Source organism: Artibeus jamaicensis, unplaced genomic scaffold (genome assembly GCF_021234435.1).
Source record: "Artibeus jamaicensis isolate MK-2021 breed Jamaican fruit bat unplaced genomic scaffold, CSHL_Jam_final scaffold_1964, whole genome shotgun sequence".
Classification (NCBI taxonomy): domain Eukaryota; kingdom Metazoa; phylum Chordata; class Mammalia; order Chiroptera; family Phyllostomidae; genus Artibeus; species Artibeus jamaicensis.
Genome location: NW_026522030.1, coordinates 21,590,049 through 21,616,104, shown reverse-complemented (window position 1 = coordinate 21,616,104; position 26,056 = coordinate 21,590,049). Strand labels below are relative to the sequence as shown.

General features: G+C 38.6%; 1 protein-coding gene across 7 annotated transcripts in view; it reads left to right on the top strand.

Annotated features, from left to right (window-relative positions):
- Positions 1-26,056, top strand: part of UNC13B (unc-13 homolog B) — a 210,726-nt gene that overhangs the window by 44,356 nt on the left and 140,314 nt on the right. For 6 of the 7 annotated variants that reach the window (XM_053656261.1, XM_053656259.1, XM_037144451.2 and 3 more), the window contains exons 5-7: positions 755-878; positions 6,506-6,579; positions 17,498-17,555. In XM_053656261.1, coding sequence (XP_053512236.1) covers positions 755-878; positions 6,506-6,579; positions 17,498-17,555 — 256 coding nt within the window. Of the gene's footprint in view, positions 1-754; positions 879-6,505; positions 6,580-17,497; positions 17,602-26,056 lie in introns of all 7 variants that reach the window. The other variant, XM_053656260.1, reaches the window with a different exon arrangement.

Genomic DNA, 26,056 nt, shown 5'->3' with positions numbered 1-26,056 from the left:
AATAAGATATTTCTAATTGTCTGATTAATGGCTCTCCTAGTTAAAATAATCTTTAACTAAATCTATGGGAACTTTTGTACTTTTACTGATTGCCTTTGTATTGATTTTTTCTGCTTAAATGATCATGTTATACTACAAATATTAATCACTACCTAAAATGAAAATTATAAAAACCTGCTTGTACTTGCAATAAACGGAACAGAGCTTCACTGTCCTTTGAGGCGTATTGTCGTCTGTTACCCAGCGCCGATGCCTTGCCCTCACCTGTGGGACCCCCTGACCCGCTGCGGCTGGACCGCGGCATTTAATGATTAGGAATAGCGACACCTGAAGCAACAGTTTTTAAGAATTGCATAGCTCAAGAGGCAACCAATCAATGTCTCTCTCACACACAGATTTTTCTCTCCCTCTCTTACTCCCTCCCCCCCTAAAAATAAACACAATCTTAAAAAAAAAAGAAAGATTGCTCAGATTAAATATTGGTCCATGGAGGTGCTTGGTTTTTCAGCTTGGTACTTCGGAAATTCTGTCCTCAGTGGACTTGCAAAGGGCTATTATCCCTCTCTCCCTAAAGAGGGATAATAAAGGCCCATGCAGCAGAGGCAGGTTGGGACAGTATTGTGTTTGTCTCATCAAGATGTGAGTGGCCTTCAGAAGCTCTCCAGCAAGGACATTCAGAGAAAAACACCTGGCTCTTCAACCAAGAGGGAAGTCAGGAAAAAATAAAGTGTAATCTTAGATCTTTCTTTTCCAGGAAGGGCCCGGGGAGTGGTCCACGTTGGAGTCAGAGACATTAATGAAAGATGACGAGATCTGTGGAACTAAGAACCCAACTCCTCATAAAATTTTGCTTGATACAAGATTTGAATTGCCTTTTGGTGAGTCTATTTGATTAGATTTGTAAAGCCATTTAATACTTTTTGCCATATTGTTTGAAAATGTTGGCTGGTTGTTTCATTACTGTGTCTTTTGTCTTATCATCCACCTCCTTTGAGAACATTCCGTCTTTTGCCTCTCTATTCTGTGTAATGCCTAGCCCAGGGATGGTGCAGTGTAGCTTCTGGAATGGTGCTAATTAAAGAATCCACAATAAAAGCCTTCTCTCTGAGTTATTTTGTCCTCTCTGACTCTTTAGTATAATGACTTATGAAATACCTACTTGTTAGAGAACATCAATAATTTATTCTTTTGATAATATTTTAATATTTATTGTCTTGAAACAAATATATACCTACAATCAGCCAATTTAAAAAAAAACGAAGTAGCACTAACAAGTAGAATAGTAATTTAAAAAGTAATTTTTAAAAAATCACAAAAATATAGTCCCTGGTAAAAGTTCAAATAGTGTGGAAATGTACATGGAGAAGTTGTTTCTCTTCCTGCTTCCTTCTGCCTCTGCCTCCTTCACATTTCCTGCAGTGGTTAAAGAGGTAAACCACTATTAACTTTCTTGTGTCTTAGTTTAGATACAAGAAATTCCTAGAAATATTAGTTTGACAAAATTTGGACCATAATCTGTATACTGTATATAGTGATACAGTCATGCGTCACATAATGATGTTTCAGTCCACAACAGACCCCATATATGATGGTGGTATACTATATAGCTTAGGCGTGTAGTAGGCTATATCATCCAGGTTTGTGTAAGTACACTGCTTGATGTTCACAATATGACATAATTGCCTACTGATGCATTTCTCCAAAAGTACTTTGTTCTTAAGCTGTGCATGACTGTATATAGTGTTGTATAAACTACAAAAGCACAGTGTCTTGGACATCATCCATGTTTTACTTTAAGTTCTATCTTGCTGATCTGAACAGCTGCCTGGATGATAAGTTTTCTAGGCAATCCTTTATTTACTTATTTTTGAAGCATTTTTTAAATTTAATTATTGTTCAAGTACAGTTTTCTGTCTTTTACTCCCATCCCAGCCCACCCCCCACCCAGTGCTCCCCACCTCCCTCCCATTTCCATCCCCCTTAGTTTTTGTCCTTTATACTTGTTCCTGTGAATCCTTCCCCTTTTCCCCTGAAATTCTCTCCCTCTCCCCTCTGGTCCTTGTCAGCCAGTTCTGTATTACAGTGTCTTTGTTTTTATTTTCCTTGCTTGTTTGTTTTGTTGTTTAGCTTCTTGTTAAAGGCGAGATCATATGGTCTTTGTCTTTCAACACCTGGCTTATTTCACTTAGCATAATGCTTTCCAGTTCCATCCATGCTGTTGCAAAGGGTAGTGGCTCCTTCTTTCTTTCTGCTGCACAGAATTCCATTGTGTATATGCACCATAGTTTTTGGATCCATTCATTTACCGATGCGCACCTAGGTTGCTTCCAACTCTTGGCTGTTGTAAATTGTGCTGCTATGAACATTGGGGTCCATAGGTTCTTTTGGATTGGTGTTTCAGGGTTTTTTGGATATACTCCTAACAGTGGAATTGCTGAGTGAAAAGGCATATTCATTTTTAGTTTTCTGAGGAAATTCCATACTGTTTTCCATAATGGTTGTACCAGTCTGCAATCCCAGCAACAGTGAACTAGGGTTCCCTTTTCCCCACAACCTCTCCAACACTTGTTGTTACTTTGTTTATGATGGCCATTCTGACATATGTAAAGTGGTATCTCATTGTGGTTTTAATTTTAAGCAATTCTTTATTAATCAACATATAGGTTTCTAGTTTTGTTTTATTATATATTCCATAACCACTGTAATGAACATATTTGTACAACCGTGCCCATTTGTAAGTCCAGGATAAAGTCCTTAAAGTGGAATTTAAGGCATGGGGCAGATGGTATATGCACCATTATTTTTCATAGTACTGCCAAGTTGCTTGTCAGAAAGACTGTACCATTTTATATTCTTACCGACTATGTCTGAGGTGTCTCTCTTCTACACATCTTTACCAACATTTTGTATTTCACAATTTTAATATTTTTGTCCAATTGATTTATATTACATCTTATTTTAATTTAATTTAGTTTAATAATAATTTTGACTGTTCACACTGGTGATACATATAATTTTGTTATTGCTATTTTATTATTATTTTATTTTATTTTATTTTTTTTATTTTGTTGATTATGCCATTACATTTGCTCTATTCCCCCCTCCATTCCCCTCCACCCTGCATACCCCTCCCCCACCATTTCCCCCTTTAGTTCATGAACACGTGTCTCAAATTCTTTAGATGCTGCATTTCCCTTACTATTCTTACCCTCCCCCTGTCTATTTTCTATCTACTGTCTATGCTTCTCATTTTCTGTACCTTCTCCTCTTCTCCTCTTCCCACTCCCCTGTTGATAACCCTCCAAGAGATCTCCATTTCTATGGTTCTGCACCTGCTCTAGCTGTCCTCTTAGTTTTGCTTTTGTTTTTTAGGTGTGGTTGTTGATAACTGTGAGTTTGTTGTCATTTTACTGTTCATAGTTTTTTATCTTCATTTTCTTAGGTAAGTCCCTTCAACATTTCATTTAATAAGGGCTTGGTGATGATGGACTCCTTGAATTTGACCTTATCTGAGAAGCACTTTATCTGCCCTTCCATTCTAAATGAAAACTTTGCTGGCTAGAGTAATCTTGGTTGTAGGTCCTTGGTTTTCATGACTTGGAATAGTTCTTTCCAGCCCCTTCTTGCCTGTAAGGTTTCTTTTGAGAAATCCGCTGACAGTCTTATGGGAAGTCCTTTGTAGGTGACTGTCCCGTTAGCTCTTGCTGCTTTTAGGATTCTCTCCTTATCTTTAATTTTGGGTAATGTAATTATGATGTGCCTTGGAATGTTCCTCGTTGGGTCCAATTTCTTTGGGACTCTTTGAGCTTCCTGGATTTCCTGGAAGTGTATTTCCTCTGCCAGTTTGGGGAAGTTTTCCTTCATTATTTGTTCAAATAAGTTTTTAGTTTCTTGCTCTTCCTCTTCTCCTTCTGGCACTGCTATGATTCGGGTGTTGGAACATTTAAAGTTGTCCCACAGGTTCCTAAGCCCCTCCTCATTTTTCTGAATTTTTATTTCTTCATTCTGTTCCAGTTGACTGCTAATTTCTTTCTTCTGTTCTATATCATTGATTTGAGTCCCAGTTTCCTTCCCTTTACTGTTGGTTCCATGTATACTGTATATTTTTCTTTATTTCACTTAGTATAGCCTTTACTTCTTTCTTTATGTTATGTCCATGTTCAGTAATTTCTGTGAGCATCCTTATTACCAGTGTTTTCAACCAGTGTTTTGCATATATACCCAGAGGTGAAATGGCTAGATTATATGGTAATTCTATTTTTAATTTTTAAAAATTATTTATTTATTTATTTATTTATTTATTTATTTATTTTTTAGAGAGGGGAAGGGAAGGAGAAAGAGAGGAAGAGAAACATCAGTGTGTGGTTGCCTCTCATGTATCCCCTACTGGGGACCTAGCCCGCAACCTAGGCATGTGCCCTGACCTGGAATCGAACCAGCAACCCTTTGCTTCACAGGCCCATGCTCAATCCACTGAGCTACACCAGCCAGGGCCTATTTTTAATTTTTTAAGAATTGCCATAGTGATACTGTTTTTCATAGTCGCTGTACCATTTTATAGTCTCTCTAACAGTACACAAGGGTTCCAGTTTTTTTATATCTCACAATACTTATTATTTTCTCTCTTTAAAAATAGGATAGTAGCTATCCTAGTAGATGCGAAGTAATATGACCTTGCAGTTTTGATTTGTATTTCCCTAATGATCAGTGATGTTGAAAAGTTTTTAAGTGCTTCTTGACCATTTGTATGTCTTCTTTGGAGAAATGTCTGTCAAGTCCTTCATCCATTTTTGAATTGGGTTTTTGTTTTGTTGTTTTTGAGTTCTAGGAGTTCCCTATATATTTTGGGTATTAATATCTTAGGAGATATATGATTTGCAAGTATTTTCACCCATTCTATTGGTTCCCTTTTTATTATATTGATATTGTGGTTTTTTCCTTAGATTTTATTTATTAATTTTTAGGCAGAGGGGAAGGGAGGGAGAAAGAGAGGGAGAGAAACATCAATGTGTGGTTGCCCCTCATGTGCCCCCTACTGGGGACCTGGCTCACAACCTAGGCATGTGCCCTGACTGAGAATTGAACCAGTGACCCTGTGGTTCACAGGCCAGTGCTCAATCCATTGAGTCACACCAGTCAGAGCCTATTGATAGTCTTTTGATCAGAAATTTTTTTGATTGTCATAAAATCCAATTTGTCTGTTTTTTCTTTTGTTGCCTGTGCTTTTGTTGACCTATCCAAGAAATTCCCAAATTCATTGTTATGCAGCTTTTACCCCATTTTTTAAAAACAGTTTTATAGTTTTAGGTCTTGATCCATTTTGAGTTATATTTTTATGTGGTATTAGGTAAGAGATCAATTTCATTCTTTTGCATACAGATATTCAGCTTTGTAAGCACTATTTGTCAAAAAGACATTTCCCCATTGAATGTACCCTTGTCAAAGAGTCATTTGGCCATACATATGAAGGTTTATTTCTTGGCTTTCTAGGCTACTGATCTATATACCTGTCTCTATGTGAGTACTACACTGTTTTGGTTACTGTAGCTTTGTAGTAAGTTTTGAAATTAGGAACTGTGAGTCCTTTAGCTTTGTTCTTTTCAAGATTAATTTGGCTGTTTGGGATCTGTTGAAATTTTCTATTAATTTTAGGATGGAGTTTCTATTTCTTGAAGAAAAAAAACATCATTAGGATTTTGATAGAGATCAGATTGAATCTGTAGATCACTTTGGGTAATGCTGACAACTTAACAGTATTAAGCATTCTGATCCAGTGGGAATACTAGACATTATTTAGGTTTTTGTGAAGATTAAAGAAAATGTTCATAGCCCCTGACTGGTGTGGCTCAGTGGATTGAGCTCTGGCCTGCAAACCAAAGGGTCGCTGGTTCGATTCACAGTCAGGTCACATGCCTGGGTTGTGGGCCAGGTCCCCAGTAGGAGGTGTATGAGAGGTAACCACACATTGATGTTTCTCTCCCTCTTTTACTCCCCACCTTTTCCTCTGTCTAAAAATAAATAAATAAATAATTTAAATAAATAAGATAATGTTCATAGCAAGAATGAAGCCACCAATGAGATTAGTCCATTGCTGTCACCCCTCTAATTTTGATCATTTGATTGAACAAAGTATTGTTAACTCATGATTAAATTATTAGCCAGGTGGCGAAAGACAAATAACATATGTTCTCGCCTGTAAGTGGAACCTAATCAACAAAACAAGTAAGCAAAATATAACCAGAGACATTAAAATAAAGAACAAACTGACAGTAACTGGAGTGATGGGGGGAGAGGGATAAAAGGGGTAAAGAGGGGAAGGTCCATCAAGGAACATGTATAAAGGACACACAGACAAAGCCAGAGAGGGCAGGTGAGGTTTGAGGGAGGTGAGGATGGGTGGGGCATGGAGCTATGGTAGGGTGAAAATAGAGACAACTCTACTTGAACAACAGTAAAAATAAATAAATTATTACCTGGTAATGTGTTCTCTTCTTTTTTGCGGTAGATATCCCAGAGGAGGAAGCCAGATATTGGACCTACAAATTGGAGCAAATCAATGCCTTGGAAGCTGACAATGAGGTAGGAACTGCCTTATTTGCAATATGGAGAGATAGGGAAAAATCTCTTTATAGGACACTAGTTTTCAACAGAGGAGCCCGTGAGCATGTTGAAGAATGAAAGAATAAAAATTGTGTTAAAGAAAAAAGGCAGATGAAAGATTGCCTACATTTCATTGGAAGGCTTTTTGTCCTGCACTTCCCATTCTTTTCATTGTTCCACAGAAGTGGCTGCCTTGGCATTGGTCTAGCTCTAGATTGTTGGGCAAGGATGTTATACTGGAGCAACTGTCTTCTGGTTACACAGATGAACAAAAGGCATTTTTTTCGCTTGTTCCCAGATTTTTGGATATATAACTTTATTTTTATACTCTTTTAAGGGATGTTTAGACTATTTCATTGAATGGTCCTGCCGTCCTAACTTATCTCCAGAAACGGTCCTGGTGAATAGAAGATAACACCACTCAATCCGGGCAATCAGAAATGGGGAATGTTTTTGATAAGGTTGTGGAGGGAAAAGATAAGTTATTTTACTTTTGGACATGATGGGAGCTATTATACAGTTGGTCTGATTATAAGATAAAATTGGAGTCCCAGGGGATATTTTGATGGAAATGTCAGATTCTTCATGAAAGAATCTGAAGCTCAGGGTTGGATAGGATAGAAAGCTATAGGCATAGAGTTTGGATTTATCAAGATAATGGTAGCAATTGAAGTCATAGGAATAGAAGAGTTCACTAAGGTAGAATACGTACAAAGAGCATTAAAGAAGAACAAGGACAAAACTTTGGGAAACATCAAAGACAGAATCTTGAGAAACAAAAGAGACTCAGGAAGAGCAGCCTGTAAAAGAAAGAGAACCAAGAAAAGTTTATAGAACAGAGGAAAAAAAGTTTTAACGCAGAAATTCTTGATGATGTCAAATGTTACTGAGAACAAAGCAGATGGGTAATGAAATACAACCATTAGATTGGCAATTAATGACCAGTATCCTTAGATTAGTGCGGGAAGCCAAAATGCAGTGGTCTGAGAAGAGCTTTAGTTTCCTAAGGCTGCCGTAACAAAGTACTACAAACCGGGTATCTCAGAGAAACTGGGTATCTCAGAAAGAATTTTTTCTCTCACAGTTCCAGAGGCTAGAACTTTTAAATCAAGGTGTTGGCAGGGTCAGTTTATTCTAGAGTCTCTGAGGAAGAAATTGCCCCATGCTTCCTAGTTACAGGTGGTTCCCACCAGTCTTTGCTGTTTTTTGGCTTATAGACACATCATTCTAGTCTGTTTCCATTATTACATGCTTCCCTGTGTACGTGCCTCTCTGTCCTCACAGTCATCTTACCTGCTCTTTCTGTGTCTGTGTCCAAATTTCCATTCATCTTATAAGGACACCATTGGATTAATTTCATTACATCTGCAGAGAGATCACATTCACAAGTACTGGGGATTAGGCTTCAACATATATATATATATATTGAGGGATACAATTCAGTTTACATAGAGTTATATCAAAGGTGAAGAATTGGAGTTTGGGACAACCACAAACTACTCTTTTCAGAAATTTTCCTTACCTCACCTAAATCCTCACTGGGGCTTCTATTATTAAGCTGCATAACTCTTTTCATGCCCTGTTTGTCCTCTCCCCTTGATGAATGCTAAAATGCACCCCTTCCTTTCATCCACTTTACCTTTTGTGTTTTTGTTTTCCTAAAGCTTAGCTGTGAGGTAGTATACAGCCTTTTAATCTCCTGTTTTCTTAGTAAAGAAACACACTGAACTCTACTGTGTCACTGCAGAAGCAGATGAAGGGATTAAAACAATAAAAAAGCCAAATGTAATTTATGCAAACATTGCAGAATTTTAAAAATTCTAAAAATAAAAGTTCTTAGACTGTGGTTCTTAATTTTCCTTGAGATTTTTGCTGTTTCTATTTTAAGATATGAAGCTCATTAAGTTTATTTTTTCCTACATCACCTTTTTAAAAAAATTGCTTTATTGAAATATAGTTTACATATTTTACAGTTTACATGTACACTTAAATTATACAATTTAGTGGCTTTTAGTATGTTCACAGAATTGTACATCTATCACAATTTTAGAGCACTTTCATTATCCCATAAAAAAAGATTTATCAAGGTATCTTCGTTACCCCTGTGCTGTTAGCTATTGCACCGTAATTCCTTCGTCCTCTTTAGTCCTAGACAACCACTAATCTACTTTTGTCTCTATACAATTTGCTTATTCTAGATGTCTCATATAAATAAAATTATATAACATGTGGTCCTTTGTGACTGTCTTCTTTCACTCAGCATAATATTTTCAAAGTTTCTTCTATGTTGTAGCATGTATCAGTACTCCATTCTTTTTTACTGCCAAATAATATTCCATTGGTAGTTATACATTTTATTTATTCACTTGCCAGTTGATGATGGACAATTGGGTTGTTTTCATTTTTTTGACTAGTATGGGTAATGCTGCTGTGAACATTCACATAGAAATTTGTGTTTGGACATGGGTTTTCAATATTCTTGGATATATATCTAGGAATGTACTGGCTGGATCAGATGGCAATATGTTTAAGTATTTTAGAAACTGCCAGACTGTTTTCCAAAGTGGCTATACCAATTTATATTCCCACTAAAAGTGTAAAGGGTTCCAATTTCTCCATATCCTTGCTAACACTTGTTATCTGTATTTTTGATTATAGCCATCCCAGTGGGTATGAAGTGGTATATCTCACTGTGATTATCACTTTGTTTAAAATTTTTATTATTGGAATTTTTAAACATGCAAAATATATACAATTTCTCTGTCTTCTTTGCTGGAGTATTTTGAAAGTAATCCCAGATGTTGTCTTGTCTCACCCATAAATTCATAAATACATAAATACATCAATATACACCTTTAACAGATAATTTCTTTTAAAAACCCACAGTGCCTTTTAGCACATTGAACTTAACAGTAATTTCTTAATATTATGTAATATTTACTCTGAGTGCAAATTTCCTTTATTATCTCAAAGATGTTTTGTCATTGTTGATTTGCTCAATTCCGGATCCAAACAAATTGTATATATTTGATGATTTTGTTTCCTAAATCACTTTAATTCTATAGCTGTTTCCCTTTCTCTCATTTGTTATATAGAACCCTGCACATTCTGAATTTGACTGGTTATATTACCAAGGTTATTTTTACCAGATCCCTGTATCCCTCTTACTTCCTTAACAATGAAAATTATATCTAGTAGTTTGAGGCTTAAATTGAGATTTAAATTGAAGTTTTGTTTTTTTTTTTCTTTTTGGTAGGCAGATGGTATCTTATATCACTTTTAGTAATGTTAAATTTCAGTAGTGGGTGGTGCAACTGGTGTCAGCCCATTTTATCTATTATAAAGTGATCCAACCAACTTTCACCTAATGGTTTTAGCAGCATAAAAAAAGTTAAACAGACATAAAAATAAGGGAATAACAAAATGAAACCTTTACACTCACCTCGAAGATTCAGTAATTATCAAGATTTCATAAATGACATATTCACTAAAGGGTTGATATTCTAAATGTATAAGAAACTCATGAAACTCATAAATCTCAACAAAAAATAAATAACCTGATCAAAAAATGGGCAGAGGACATGTAAGGACATTTCTCCAAAGAAGACATAGGTAGCTGACATACATGTGAAAAGATGCTCAACATCACTAATCATCAGGAAAATGCTATCAAAACTACAATATAATACCACATCACACTAATCAGAATGGCTATTATAAAAAAGTCAACAAATAACATGTAGGCGAGGATGTGGAGAAAAGTGAACCCTTGTGCACTGTTGGTGGAACTGAAAACTAGTGTGACTTCTGTGGAAAACAGTATGGAGATTCTTCAACAAACTAAAAACTAGATATAACATTTGACTCAGCAATGCCACTTTTGAGTGCTTATTCAAAGAAAATGAGAACACTATTTCAGTAAGATATATTTATCCCTATGTTCATTGCATTATTTATAGTAGCCAAGCTATGAAAGCAACCTAGGTGGTCATCAATAGATGAATGGATAACAAAGGTGTGGTATATATAGGGTGGAATATCATATAGCAATAGAAAACAATGAAATTGAGGGAGAATTCAAGGTGGTGGCAGAGTAGATGAAAGCTACACTTACCTCCTCTTAGGATGGAACTGGAATTCCAACTAAATTATAGAACAATCATCCTGAATAACCCACTAAAGACTATATGAGGAGAAATATTATAGCCAGGGATTTATAGAACCATATCAAGACTGCTCCAAACATGTTGCCCAGGACAAGTCACAGGCTACATCTGATATTGGTCTGAACCAGAGACCCCCTAAAGAGATCTAGAACCAACAAACTCAGGGACCAGCTTCAGACAAAATCAGAGCAGGATCCAATAAGCTTCACGAGCAGCATATCCAAATGGAGATCAAAACAGGCACCAAACCCTGCTGAGGTGAATTTTGCTTGGTATGGTAAGCACCTGCTCAGCAGCTTGCGTGCTGTGGTTGGGGTTGAGCCTCAATGACCACCAGCCTGAGAGTTGATCTCCAGCACTAATGGGAGAATAGCAATCAAGGCTTAATTACAACAGGAAGACACACATTGCCCACTGAAAGGACATTTCTGGAGCACCCAGCTCAGGTGATGAAGAAGACTGCACCACTGGACCCCATAGGACACCTGCTACATATTACTCCCATGAAGACTGGGAGTAATAGCTGATCTATCTAATAAATAGCCACAAACACAAACAGGTAGCCAAATTGGGGAGACAAAGAAACAAGCCTCAAATGAAAAAAACAGAAGAAATCTCCAGAAAAAGAGTTAATAAAACATAGGGAAGCAATTTATTAGACATGGAGTTCAAAGTAATGGTTATCAGGATTCTCAACAATATGAAAAAGACATAGAAACCATAAAAAAAAGGACCAGAAAGTAAAAAATATGATATGTGAAATGAAGAATTCACTGGAAGGAATAAACAGTAGGTTAGATAAAGCAGAGGATCAAATCAGTGATTTGGAAGTGAAGGTTAAAAAACCTCACTAAATCAGAGCAGCAGAAAGAAAAAAGAATTTTAAAAAATGAAGATGGGTTAAGGGACTTTTGGGACTACATGAAGCATAACATTTGACAAGATTGGACACATTCAGGGTGGTATGGCTGTAGACACATAACAACATCTGCATCATAGGGGTACCAAAAGGAGAAGAGAGAGAGTGGAAGGGATTGAGATCATATTTGAATGACTGAAAACTTCTCTAATCTGGTGAAGTAAAAAGACACACAAGTCCAGGAAGTGCAGAGACCCAAACAAGATGGAACACAAGGAAGCCTACATCAATGCACATTGTCATTAAAATGACAAAGGTTAAAGACCAAGAGAGAATCTTAAAATGTGCAAGAGAAAGACAGTTACCTACAAGGGAGATTGCATAGACTGTCAGCTGAGAAACATTTCAGGCCAGAAGAGATTGGCATGAAATATTCAAAGTGATGAAAAGCAAGGATGTAGAGCCAGGGCTGCTTTACCCAAAAAGGCTATCATTTAAAATGGAAGGAGAGGGACTTCCGCCAAGATGGAGGCGTAGGTGGAAGCACTTCGCCTTCTCACACAACCAAGTTTAAAAACAACAAAGTTTTAGCGACAAAAATGCAGCCAAACCACAGAAAATTGAACTACATGGAAGTCTGACAACAATGAACCCTTCAGCCAAACCGGTAAGAGGAGCAGAGCCAGCAGCAGAGTGGGGTTGGGCAGGAAAGATCCACCGGACAGACCGGGGCACGCTACCCAGGTGCACCAGCAGCCGTGGGTGGATCCCAAGTGTGGAGAGGTGGGCGGACCCACTGAGGGCACAAGGCATTGGACCCACTGAGGGTGCAAGGCGGTGGACCCACTGAGGGCGGACCGTGGTCACACATTCGCACGCAGATAAACCGGTGAAGGAGCTAGCGGTGGTGAGACAAACCGCGCAGGCCCCGGCAGCAGAAAGCGGCAGAGAGAACTGCCATTGTCCCTCTCTGACCCTGCCCTCCACATACAGCATCATAAACCAGCAACCTGGGTGGCCCCACCCTGGTGAACAACTAAGGCTCCGCTCTTCATACTAATAGGCACAAACAGATAAAAACATGGCTCAAGAACATCTCAGAGCCCCAGAGCCAATAAATCTAAGTGAACAAGAGATAGCTAACCTTTCAGATGCACAGTTCAAAACACTGGTCATCAGGATGCTCGCAGAACTGGTTGATTTTAGTCACAAATTAGAGGAACATATGAAGGCTAAACTAATGGAAATGAATGGAAATACACAGGAAACCAATAGTGTTGGAAAGGAAACTGGGACTCAAATCAAAGGAGTGGACCAGAAGGAGGAAAAAAATGACCAAACAGTAAAGGATGAAGAAACGAGAATTCAAAAAAATGAGGAGAGGCTTAGGAACCTTCAGGACATCTTTAAATGTTCCAGCATCTGAATTATAGGGGTACCAGAAGGGGAAGAGGAACAGCCACAAGTGGAAAACTTATTTGAACAAATAATAAAGGAGAATTTCCCCAATCTGGCAAAGGAAATAGACTTCCAGGAAATCCTGGAAGCTCAGGGAGTCCCAAAGAAGTTGGATCCAAGAAGGAACACACCAAGGCACATCATCATTATATTAGCCAAGATTAAAATGAAGGAGAGAATCCTAGAAGCAGCAAGAGCTAAGGGGACAGTCACCTACAAAGGACTTCCCATCAGACTGTCAGCGGATTTCTCAAAAGAGACCTTCCAGGCAAGAAGGGGCTGGAAAGAAGTATTCCAAGTCATGAAATCCAAAGACCTACATCCAAGATTGATCTATCCAGCAAAGCTTTCATTTAGAATGGAAGGGCAGATAAAGTGCTTGTCAGATATGGAGAAGTTCAAGGAGTTCATCATCACCAAGCCCTTATTATATGAAGTGTTAAAGGGACTTATTTAAGAAAAAGAAGATAAAAAAATGACGAGTAAAATGACAGCAAACTTACAATTATTAACAACCACACGTAAAACAAATTAAGCAAACAACTAGAACAGGGACAGAACCATAGAAATGGAGATCACATCGAGGGTTATCAACAGGGGAGTGGGAGGAGGAGAAGGGGGCAAAAGGTACAGAGAATAAGTAGTATACATGGTAGGTAGAAAATAGACAGGGGGAGGGTAAAAATAGTGTGAGAAATGTAGAAGCTAAAGAACTTATGACACATGCACATGAACTAAAGGGGGGGAATGTGGATGGAAGAGGGTGTGAAGGGTGCAGGGAAATGAAGGGAGGAAGATGGGACAACTGTAATAGCATAATCAATAAAATATATTATAAAATAAAATAATAATAAAAGAGATAGGTAAACACAGCCCGCCTCTTCACACAACCACATCAAAATTACAACTAAAATGTAGAATAGCCATCACTCAGAACCATTCTAAATTGAGTTGAATGGAAGTATGACAACTGTGGAATTAAAGAAACCACATTGATCCATATTGGTAAGAGGGGGCAGAGGTGTGTAATGGGCTGGTCCAACAGCCACATGTAGTGGATATAAATTCAGGAAGGATATCTCAGGAGCAAGGAGTCCTAGCCCCATAGTCCAGAGTTCCAGTGCCAGGAAAATAATTCCCCATAACTTCTGGCTGCAAAACCAGCAGGGATTGAGTCAGTGGGAGAAACTTCTAGAGGCCAAGCAGATCCTTCTAAAGAACCCCCACACAGATTACTCAGACTCAGTCCCTCTGAGCTCCAGCAATGGGGTAGCAGCTTGAAAGGCACCAGTGGCATACAGGGAGGAATGGAAGTATCTGGCGTCAAGGCTAGAGCTGGGGTGACATCTTTCTCCCTGACAGAAGGTCGGGCAGGACCATTGTTCTGTTTCTGAACACTCCTCCCACAGAGCCACAGAGCTAGTAAGCATGTGACATATCTGAGACTCCATCAACCTGGCTAACACTATTGGCCCTATGCCGGAGATCCCATGAAGCTCCATGCCGCTTCACTTATAGTAGTTAACAGTGGCTTTTCTATATGAATGGCTGGTTTTGGCTGATACTTCACAATTTCCTAAACCCTTTCAAACAAGCAACAGTCAGCCTTAGTGAGGCCCCAGCCCACATACACCTTGGTAAGTGGCCCCAGGCACAGTACTAGCATTAGCCAGCCTAGATTCACAGCTTGACTTCACTTGGGGATCTCCAAACCCAGCACAAATAGCAGCCATCTTCTATTGCTTTATACCTCAGGCAGAGTGGTCCTGGGCAAAACACAGGTGGGGGCTGACCTTAGCCTGCACCACCAGGGAAACCCCAGGGCCTGTGCACCCAGTAGATAGCTGGAGACCAGGTTGGAGCACCGCCACCCTGTTCCAGCACAGCTGATCCTCCGCGGAAGCAGAGGTTGATAGTCAGTGGTCACAGCCAATCGTTGCAGCTGACTGGTCTGGGTAAATCCCTCTCATTAATCTGTTAATGGCAATCAAAGGACAATTACAAAAAAGAGGGTATATACAGTCTACACATAGGGCACATCTTGAGTGCCCATCTTTGATGATGGCAGGCTGTGCCTTTGGACCCTACAGGACACCTACTACAGTAGGCCATGATACCAAGACAGGGAGTCATAGTAGCCCTACCTAACACATAGAAACAAACACAGGAAGGTTGCCAGAATGAGGAGACAAAGAAACATGGCCCAAATGAAAGAACAAATGAAAACACCTGAAAAAGAATTAAGCAGAATGGAGGACCTCAGTAGCATAAAATTCAATCAGAAATGAAGGATACACTGATGAAAATAAAGAACAATTTACAGGGAAACTACAGTAGAGTGGATGAAGCCAAGAATCAAATAAATGATTTGGAACATAAGGAAGCAAAAAACAACCAATCAGAAGAACAAGAAGAAAAAAGAAACAAAAATCAAGAAAACAAGGATAGTATAAGTAGCCTCTGGGACAACTTCAAGAGGTCCAATGTTTGCATCCTATGAGTGCCAGAAGGAAAAGAGAAAGAGCAAGAAATTGGAAATGTATTTGAAAAACTAATGAAAGAAAACTTCCCAAATTTAGTGAAGGAAATAGACATGCAAGTCCAGGGAACAGACTCCCAAACAAGATGGAGACAAAGAGGCCCACTCCAAGACACATCATAATTAAAATGCTAAAGGTTAAAGACAAAGAGAGACTCTTAATAGCAGCAAGAAAAAAGAGGTTAGTTGCGTACAGAGGAGTTCCCATAAGACTGTCAGCTGATTTCTCAGAAGAAACTTTGCAGGCTAGAAGAAATTGGCAAGAAATATTCAAATTCATGGAAAGCACTGTCCTTTAGCCAAGAATGTTCTTCCCTGAAAAGCTATCATTTAGAATCTAAGAGGAGAGTAGGAGTTTCCCAGACCAGAAGAAAGTAAAAGAGTTCATCATCACCGAACCATTATTATATGAGATGTTAAAGGGACTTATTTAAGAAAATGAAGATTAAAACTATAAATAACACAATGGCTATAAATACAAATCTATCAACAATTGAATCTAAAAAATACACTAAGCAAACAAAAGAACAGAGATAGAATCATGGATATGGAGAGCGTTTTGTTGGTTGCCAGATGGGAGCAGGGTGTTTGGAAATGGATGAAGAGGTTGAAGAAATACAGGTAGGTAGTTACAGAATAGCCATGGGGATGTAAAGTACAATATAGAAAATTGAGTAGCCTAAAAACTTGTATTCCTGTCCCATGGACATGAGCAATGGTGTGGGGATTGCCCGAGGTAGGGGGCTGCTGGGTAGAGAGGGACAAAGGGGAAAAATCAGGCCACAGAGGATCTCTTCATGTGGCTCTTGTTCCCCTACAGTTTATCTTATACAGCAGTCAGAGTGCTTTTTAAAGTATAATCAAGTCACATCTCTCTTGTGTTTAACAGTGTAAATGGTTTCCCAATGCGCTGGAATTAAATCCAAACTCCTTACCATCGTTTACAAACTCTATTACCCCCACTGCCTGGAACCAGGCCTTGCACATAATAGGTGCTCAAGAAATATCTGTTGAAAGAGTGACTCATTAAATGGCAGTGTTAGGGAAGCTCTGTCTTGCCCAGAATTTCACAGCTTATTAATAAGTGGTAGAGTCAGGATGAAAACTCCAGATTATTTTCAAGTTGCTAAACCACATTATGTTTTCCTAGCCTTCCAATGAGGTCTGAACCAAACTATTCTGTCTTCCAAACTCTATGTGCTTGTGTTAATTTGTTTATGCCCTTTTCCTCCTTGTTTTGCCTTTCTAAATCCTGCCCATCCTCTAGCCTTGAACTTAATTATGCTCCATTTTTTAAGGCTTCAGTGTTCTGTATTTATTTTTTGGTGGTATGGTGGCGGGTTGGGGTGGAGGCTAGAGTATAATGTGTGTCTCTAGTGAAGGGGACTCTAGTAGACTTCAGATGTACAATTACTTGCTTAAATAAGTAATTTCACTTATTTCTCACATGATCTCATTAGGGAAGAAGCACTATTACTTTTTTTTAAACATCAGAAAATTTAGGCTCAGAGAGGTTTTCAGCTCTATCACTCAAATGCAGAAATTTAAACTTTATCCACAGGAAAACTTAGAGGACTGAATTTTCTAAGTCCTCTGAGGTTTCTCTAAGACTAAGCCTTCTACAGCCACTTGGCAGGTACCCTTGGTCAGAACAGTCTCTCTGCTATCCTGCTTTAGCCTGTTGCATTGGACTAGTGCCATGTCTGATATTCTGGCCATTATGTCAGGATCACACAGGATCAGGAAATCAGCAGGATCATGTGTTCCTTTTCAATAGAAAATTAGATTCCTCAAATGCTAACCCTTTTTCCAGGTAACTGTGATTTTTTTCTTGTTACTTATCATAAGTGTTTTTTTCTTCTTTCTGCTTCTTAGTATACTATTAAAGAAGAAAGCCAGAGGAAGCCGTTGCCCAGTGCTGCCGCCCAGTGTTGTAAGTGAGAAACTTGTCTCTGAATCTGTCTCAGTCACAGCTTTCTGTGAGTTCTCCAAATGTGGCTTATTCTGAATTGGGCGGGGGTGGAGTTGTGATGTGTGCAAACAGAAGCTATTCCAGAAGCACAACTGTTCAGGTCCATACCTCCAATGGCTCTGCCCATGAGATTTAGGAAAAGGTCTTTTGGTTTTGTATGGCTATAGATAGGGCATTGGTGCTCCTCTTTTTTCTCCATTTGCCAGCTTTATCCCTGCAGGAATGATTTTTACTTATTCTATCTCCATTTCACTGTTACTATTCTTGAAGGCTAAGTTTAAATGTCACTTCCTCTGGGAAATCTTTTTGCTGCTTTTCCTTCTACTAAGTCTAGCTAGGCATCTCTCTGCTTCCATGGTACCCTGTGCATACATCCATCATATAACCTATCATGTATTATGATCTCTGTATACTTCCTTGACAAGAATCCAAAGTGTTTAAAGGCATAGACATCCTTCCTTTTTTGCATTCCTAGCATCTGGCTCAATACTTAATACATACTATAGTATGCCAGAAAAGGTTTTGATTAATGATTAACCAAGTGAGAGAACTTGTCATTTCTCCTGAGATTAATTTATCCAGACCACACAGATTCCTTTTTCAAATGAGCCATGTGTTATTGGTATATTGCTACCCTCTCCTTAATTTCTCTCAAAACAGCTTGAGGATATACTAAAGGACTGAACTGGAGTCTGTTCTCCTTGACTTTTTCAACCTGTGTGGGTGTGGCGGGTGGGGGGAGGTGTTGTGCTTCTTTTGTGTTACTACAGTTTTTCTGAATCAAATGTCAAACTCATCAACTGCAGGTTGAAAGTGGTGGTAATGGTGGTTGTAGTCATGGTAATACTAGTAATAAAAGGATCATAATGTCTAACATATTTGGAGGTCTTACAAATTGCCAGATACTGGTTTAAGACCTAAAATGTACTAACTTATTTAGTCTTCACAACAACACCAAGACATAAATTTTACTCTTGGCTCTCTCCATTTTTCAGATGAGGAAACTGAGACATACAGAGATTAAGTAATTTGCCATAAATCACATAGGTCGTAAGGGATGAATACCATATTTCGCCATGTATAATGCACATTTTTTGTCCAAATTTTTGAGGGAAAAATAAGGATGCACATTATACATGGGTAGTACTAATTACATATCTATAGAAATGTTAATTCTTTTATTTATGCTTATGTGTTAAGAGTGTAACTCTAGAGAGCAATAATGATATCCATATGCAAAATAATACCCTGGAATATGGTAATCGGTTTGTTTCTAAATATAAATAAGTAAATAATTGAATTAAGAAATTAAAATGAAAGATTTTCTTGTGAAAGTTTGGGCCAAAAACATGGATGCAAATTATACATGGCAAAATATGGTAAATATTCAAACACAGACGACCTGACTTGACAGCCCCTGCCTCGAATCACTACGTTGCACTACATTCCATCATATTGTTTGTGAGAATGAAAACTTCTATTGATAGATTGTTAATTCATTTGTTTCCTTCCATATTATAAACTACTCTCCAGAGAAAAGTAAGACCAATGGCAGAGGTCAACATTTTTTCTTTCTTTTTTAAAAATTTATTTATTTGTGCCCTGGCTGGTGTAGCTCAGTGGATTGATCATGGGCTGTGAACCAAAGGGTCGCCAGTTTGATTCCCAGTCAGGGCACATGCCTGAGTTGCAGGCCAGGTCCCCAGTGGGTGCCATGTAAGAGGCAAACACACATTGATGTTTCTCTCCCTTTCTCCCTCCCTTCCTCTTTCTCTCTAAAAATAAGTAAATAAATAAAAAATATATTTGTCTTTATTATTTATTTATTTATTTATTTATTTTAATTTTTTTATTTTTTTAAATTTATTTTTTGAATTGATTATGCTGTTACAGTTGTTCTATTCCCCCCTTCATTCCCCTCCACCCTGCCCCCCCAACCCCACCATTACCCCCCTTTAGTTTATGTCCATGTGTCTCAAGTCCTTTAGGTTCTATATTTCCCATACTATTCTTGCCCCCCCACATCTATTTTCTATCTACTGTCTATGCTACTTGTTTTCTGTACCTTCTCCCCCCTTCTCCTCCTCCCACTCCCCTGTTGCTAACCCTCCTTGAGATCTTCATTTCTATGTTTCTGCTCCTGATCTAGCTGTCCTTTTAGTTTGCTTTCGTTTTAGGTGTGGTTGTTAATAACTGTGAGTTTGTTGTCCTTTCACTGTTCATGTTTCTTTAACTTCTTTTTCTTAGATAAGTCCCTTTAACATTTCATATAATAAGGGCTTGGTGATGATGAACTCCTTGAATTTGGTCTTATCTGAGAAGCACCTTATCTGTCCTTCCATTCTAAATGAAAGTTTTGCTGGGTAGAGCAATCTTGGTTGTAGGTCTTTAGATTTCATGACTTGGAATATTTCTTTCCAGCCCCTTCTTGCCTGTAAGGTCTCTTTTGAGAAATCTGCTGACAGCCTGATGGGGACTCCTTTGTAGGTGATTGTCCCCTTACCTCTTGCTGCTTCCAGGATTCTCTCCTTCATTTTAATTTTGGCTAATGTAATTATGATATGCCTTGGTGTGTTTCTTCTTGAGTCCAACTTTTTTGGTACTCTCTGGGCTTCTTGGATTTCTTGGAAGTCTATTTCCTTTGCCAGATTGGGGAAATTTTCTTTTATTATTTGTTCAAATAGTTTTTCCACTGGTGGTTGTGTCTTTCCCCCTTCTGGTACCCCTATAATTCGGAGTGTTTAAAGATGTCCTGGAGGTTCCTAAGCTTCTCCTCATTTTTCTGAATTCTTATTTCTTCATTCCTTTCTGTTTGATCTTTTTTTCTTCCTTCTGGTCCACTCCATTGATTTGAGTCCCAGTTTTTTTTCATCTCTATGGGTTTCCTGTGGAATTCCATTCATTTCCCTTAATTTAGCCTTCATATGTTTCTCTAATTTGTGGCTATAATCCACCAGATCTGTGAGGAAGCTGATGACCAGTGTTTTAAACTGTGCGTCTGAGAGTTTTGCTATTTCTTCGTCACTTAGATTTATCTCTGGGGTTTTGAGTTCTCCCTGCGACATTTTTGGTCTGTTCTGGCCCTTTAAGTGGGAGAAGCGGCGCCTTGGAGTCCCAGGTCGCTGGGTTGTGACGCTGTATGTGGGGGCATGGTCAGAGCGGGGAAATGGCGGCGCGTGCCGCCGCCGCTGCCGGTCCAACCGCTCACTCCCTCACTCGCGCGCAATTAGGCAACCACAGTCAACTCGCTGCCACCGCCTCCCCACTGTCTCCTCTGTAGTCGCTCACCCGGTGGGTTGCTCGGTCGCTTACTAGGTCCAATCCTGGGTTTGGAACCCGTGCGACTGGATTAGCGCGTCTGAGTCTGTCCGACCGAGCCCTCCTTTGTAACTCCTCACCCGACGCCGGTTTCGCCCCTTACCGGTCGGGCTGAAGAATTTGTTGTTAGCGGACTTCCGAAAAGTTCAGTTTTCCGTGTTCTGGTTGTGTTTTCTGATGCTAATATTTAGTTGTCCCTAAACTTGGTTGTGTGAGGAGGCACGGCACATCCACCTAAACCTCCATCTTGGCGGAAGTCCCTGTCTTTATTTTATTATTATTTTTTAAACAATGCTCAGGGAAGACATTTTATTTATTTTTTAAATTTACTTATTTTTAGAGACAGGGGAAGGGAGGAAGAAGAGAAGGAGAGAAACATCAATGTGCGAGAGCTAGATTGATCAGTTGCCTCTTGCATACCTTAACTGGGGACCTGGCCTGCAATCCAGGCATGTGCCCTGACTGGGAATCAAACTGGTGACCCTGGGGTTTGCAGGCTGGTAGTCAATCCACTGAGCCACATCAGCCAGGGCAAATATTTGTTCTTCATTTAAAGAAAACCTGCTGTTCTTTTCATGTTTTATTTTAATTTTTTCCCATTTTTGTCCATTTAGGACCTAGAATTTATCAAACACTTAGGGTTGTTGAGACCAGAAGAATCAGAATTGAAGAGCAGGTTGTGAATTAAAAGTCTAGGTCCTATCTAAAATCATTGTAATGAGCTAATTTTGACCTTTTTAATCTTTTAAACCTTTTTCTAGGTCTGCTAATGAAAAGTGAAATGGAATGATTGAAAATTTCACTTCCCATTTCTCCTGGGCCCATTTGATGAAGTGCAGTTGAAGTGATTAAAGAGCAAATGCCAAGAGGCAGGAGGAAATAAGAGGCCATAAATAATCAAGTTTATGAATTCTCATACATTTTTCATATGTTTACGCCTAATTTTAATTTTTTTCATGGATAGCCAGTTCCACCTTTTGACTTCTTAACATATTTTTATTTTGAAAAAATTTAAACTTACAGAAAAGTTGGAAGTGCAGTGAACACCCATTTACCCTTTCCTAGAATCAGTGATTAATATTTTGCTTCATTTGCTCCCCCTTCTTCTCATTTTTCTCTCATATCTTTATTTCTGTCTCTATACATACAGAAAAACACAGACATATTTTCCGAATCATTTAAATAAAGCTTCAGGCTTCATCACACATCAGCATGTATCCTTTAAGAGCTAGGACAGTGTATATAATCAAGATACCATTGTCAGAATCAAGCAACTTAAGATTAATACAATAATATAATCTAATTTACAGTTCATATTAAGAATTCCCCAGTTGTTTCCCAAATAATTTTATAGCTAATCCCAATACTTCCCCCTGCCAACTGCATGATCTAATTAACAATCACACTTTTTATTTGGTTGTCCTGACTCTTTAATTTTTTAAAAAGACTTTATTCATTTTTAGAGAGGGGAAAGGAGGGAGAAGGAGAAGGAGAGAAACATTGATCGAGTAGCCTCTCACACCCCCCAACCAGGACCCTGACCCTCAGTCCAGGCATGTGCCCTGACTAGGAATCCAACCAGCAACCTTTTGGTTTGTAGGATGGTGCTGAACCCATTGAGCCACACCACTCAGGGCTGTCCTGACTCTTTAATTAAAAAAAAAAAAAAATCCTTGCCGTTTTCGGCATTTATGACACTGGTATTTTTTCCTAATTATAAAAACATTTAATTATAATATCTAATGCATATGGAAGTATACATTAATACAGGTTTCAGCAATTGAGCAGTATGTATCAAGAGTCTTTAAAATATTCATAGCCTTTGATTTTAGAAGTTGAATTTCTGAAAACTTAAGTAATCAAGCAGCAGACAAAGCTTTGGGTACAAAGGTGTTCATTGCAAAATTATTTAAATAGTAAAATTTGAAAATGACTTAATAGTTAAGTAACAGTAAATGATAATAGCAATGAGTGAATATTGTACATTTATTTAAAATTATGGTTCGAATAATATATAAGGGAATCTTTCATGAAACTTGAAGTTAAAAAATATATAAACTCTTACTCTGTATGCATCTATGTGTATGTGTATATGTATATATTGGGTTGGCCAAAACGTTTGTTAGCTTTTTCTTTCTGATGGTTTTAGTAGTGCTTAGTTGTCTTTAACTTCAATGGAAACAATTTTGTTAGATTGTATTGTGACAGCTATCATATCAGTGTGCATTTTAAAAAAACATCAAAATTGGTGAATTTTTGTACAGCCATTTTAATATTGAAATGGAAGAAGATATGTAGCATTTTGGCATATTCTTTATTATTTTGAGAAATATAAGAATGCAACTGAAATGCAAAAATCATTTTTGTAGTGTATGGAGAAGGTGCTATGACTGATTGAACATGTCAAATTATTTGCAAAGTTTCTTGGTACTATTGACATTTTGGGCAAATAATTCTTGCTGTGGGGCTGTCTTGCGCATTGGAAGATGTTTAGCAGCACCCCTGGCCTCTATCTACCAGAAGCCAATAGCGGGAGATAGCCAACATACTAAAAATATCCAAATCAATATAATTATTGGTAAAATGAAACATGTCTTTTATTTTATGGAAAAAACTAAATAGACTTTTTTTTGCCAATCCAAAATAAATATACATATATAATTTAAGACATTCCTATGGACCGAATTGCATACCTCCCAAATTTATATATAATAGCGAGAGTGGGGCCTGTGGAGAGGTCATAGAGATTAAATGAGATCATAACAATTTAGGCCCCAATCTGATAGGATGAGTACCTCTTACAAGAAGAGGAAGAGACAACGAAGCTGTCTGTATGAGGACATAGCAAGATGGTGGGCATCTGAAAGCTAGGAGGAGAACCTTCACCAGGAATGGGATCAGCTGGTACCTTGGTTTTGAACTTTTCATCCTCCAAAACTATAAAGAGATCAAGGGTGCAACCCATGGACTTAATTAGCCATCTCAGATGTCTCATATGGAAATGGAAGAAAAGCTATCCTTGTAAAGTGGTGATGAACTTGGCTAAATTGTTCCAGTGTTTTGTGAAAGGTGAATTTGCAAGAGTTCAAATTGGATATTTAGCAGAAGAGATTTCTAAGTAAAATATTGAAGGTGCAGCTTGGGTCTTTCTTACTGCTTATGGTAAAATGTGAGAGGAGAGAGCTTAATTGAAGAAATTGTTCAGCAAATAGGAACGAGAATTTGAAGATTTGGAAAATTCTTAGCCTATTCATATTGTAAACAATGCAAAAGGGTGTTCTGAAGAGAACTCTAAAGAAATCATGGCCCACGCCTGTGTGCTCAGTTGGTTGGAGTAGTTTCAGCTGTGGCTTAGATTCCTGGTCAGGGCACGTACCTAATTTGCAGGTTCTATCCCAGTTTGGGTGAGAGTATATGTGACCCCTGGTCTGGACACGTATGATCCTGGTCCTGGTGGCAACCCCAGTTCAGGAGCATATGGGAGGCGACCAAACAATACTCTTCTCTCAACAATGTTTCTCACTCTCCCTTCTTTTCTCTTTAAAAGCAATTAAAAAAAAGTCCTCTGATGAGGACAAAGAGAGAGATCATGGACGCAACACATGGACTTAATTAGCCATCTCAGCAGAAGTCAGGAATAGACATGGGATTATACCAGACACATCGCCCATTTTAACTAATGGGGGCAGAGAAAGAGGGATGGAGTGAAGGAAGGCTGTTGTAATTCTTGAAATCTACTGGTAGAGACTGTAGTTATTGGCTGTAAATGAGTGCTATTTTTGAGGAAAGGAAAGAATGACCCATGGGGTGATTCAGAGAATATCAGAGCTGCCACCCCCTTCAGAGGCCCAGGGGGCAAGACTGTTCACCCCAAGTGCCATGGGGGTACACTGCTACCCTAGTGGGCCTGCAAGGGACATTGAACCAAAGGAAATTCTTCTCCAGACTTAAGATCTAGTGGAATTTGCCTTGCTAGGTTTTGTCTTGCTCGTGATCTGTCACCTCTTCCTTCTCTCCTATTTCTCCCTTGTGGAATGGGGATATCTCTCTTAAGCCTGTTTTACCAGTATATTTTGGAAGCACATAACTTATCTGATTTCACAACGTTGGAGAGGAATTTCACCTGGGGATGAATCATACCTGTAGTCTCACTCATATCTGATTTAGTTGATATTTAAATGAGACTTTGGACTTGAGATGATGCTGGAAGGAGTTAAGACTTTTGGGGCTGATGGGATGGAATGAATATATTTTGCATGTGATAAGGACATGAACTTGAGATAGGGGGCACAGGGAGAATGCTATGGGCTAAATTGTGTCCCCGTAAAACTCATGTGGAAGCCTTAATCGCCCCATGTGATTGTATTTACTGATGGAATTTGTGAGGAAGGAAGTGTTAAAGGTTAAATGAGGTCATAGGGTGCAGCCCTAATCTGATAGGTCTGGCGCCCCTTAAAAGCAGGAAGAGTCACCACAGCTCTCTCCGCCATGTGTGGACAGAGCAAGGAGGTGCCATGTGTAAGCTAGGAAGACAGCTCTCACCAGAAACTGAACTCTTCCAGAATCTTGATCTTTGACTTTTCAGTCTCCAGAAACTGAGAAAATAAATTTGTAATGTTTTAAGTCACCCAGTCTATGGCAGTTTGTTATGGCAATTCTGAGCAGACCTAGGTAAATGTATCTATGTAATTGGGAGAAAATATCTGGAAAAAGAAACACCAAAATATCAACCAAATTTGTCTCTTGTATGTGGAGTTATGACTTTTTAACCTCTTCTGCATTTCTTACATTTTTTAATATTTAACAAAGTACTACTTTTAATTGTCAAAAGTTATTAAAAGGAGTAATGGAGTCATTGAGTACTTGTTCTAGATCTAGTTTTGCTATCATTTGAGTAACTCTGAAAGTCTTTCTACCTGTGTACTTCAGTTTCACTATTTTATTTTTTATAATAATTTTATTGTTGTTTAAGAACAGTTAATCTGCATTTACCCCCCCACCACTCCCCTCCTACCCCAACCATCCCCACCTCCCTCCCCTGATTCCATCTCGCTTTGGTTTTGTCCATGTGTCCTTTATAGTTATTCTTGAAAACCCTTCCCCTCCTTCCTCCCATTATCTCCTCCCACCTCCCCTCTGGTTAC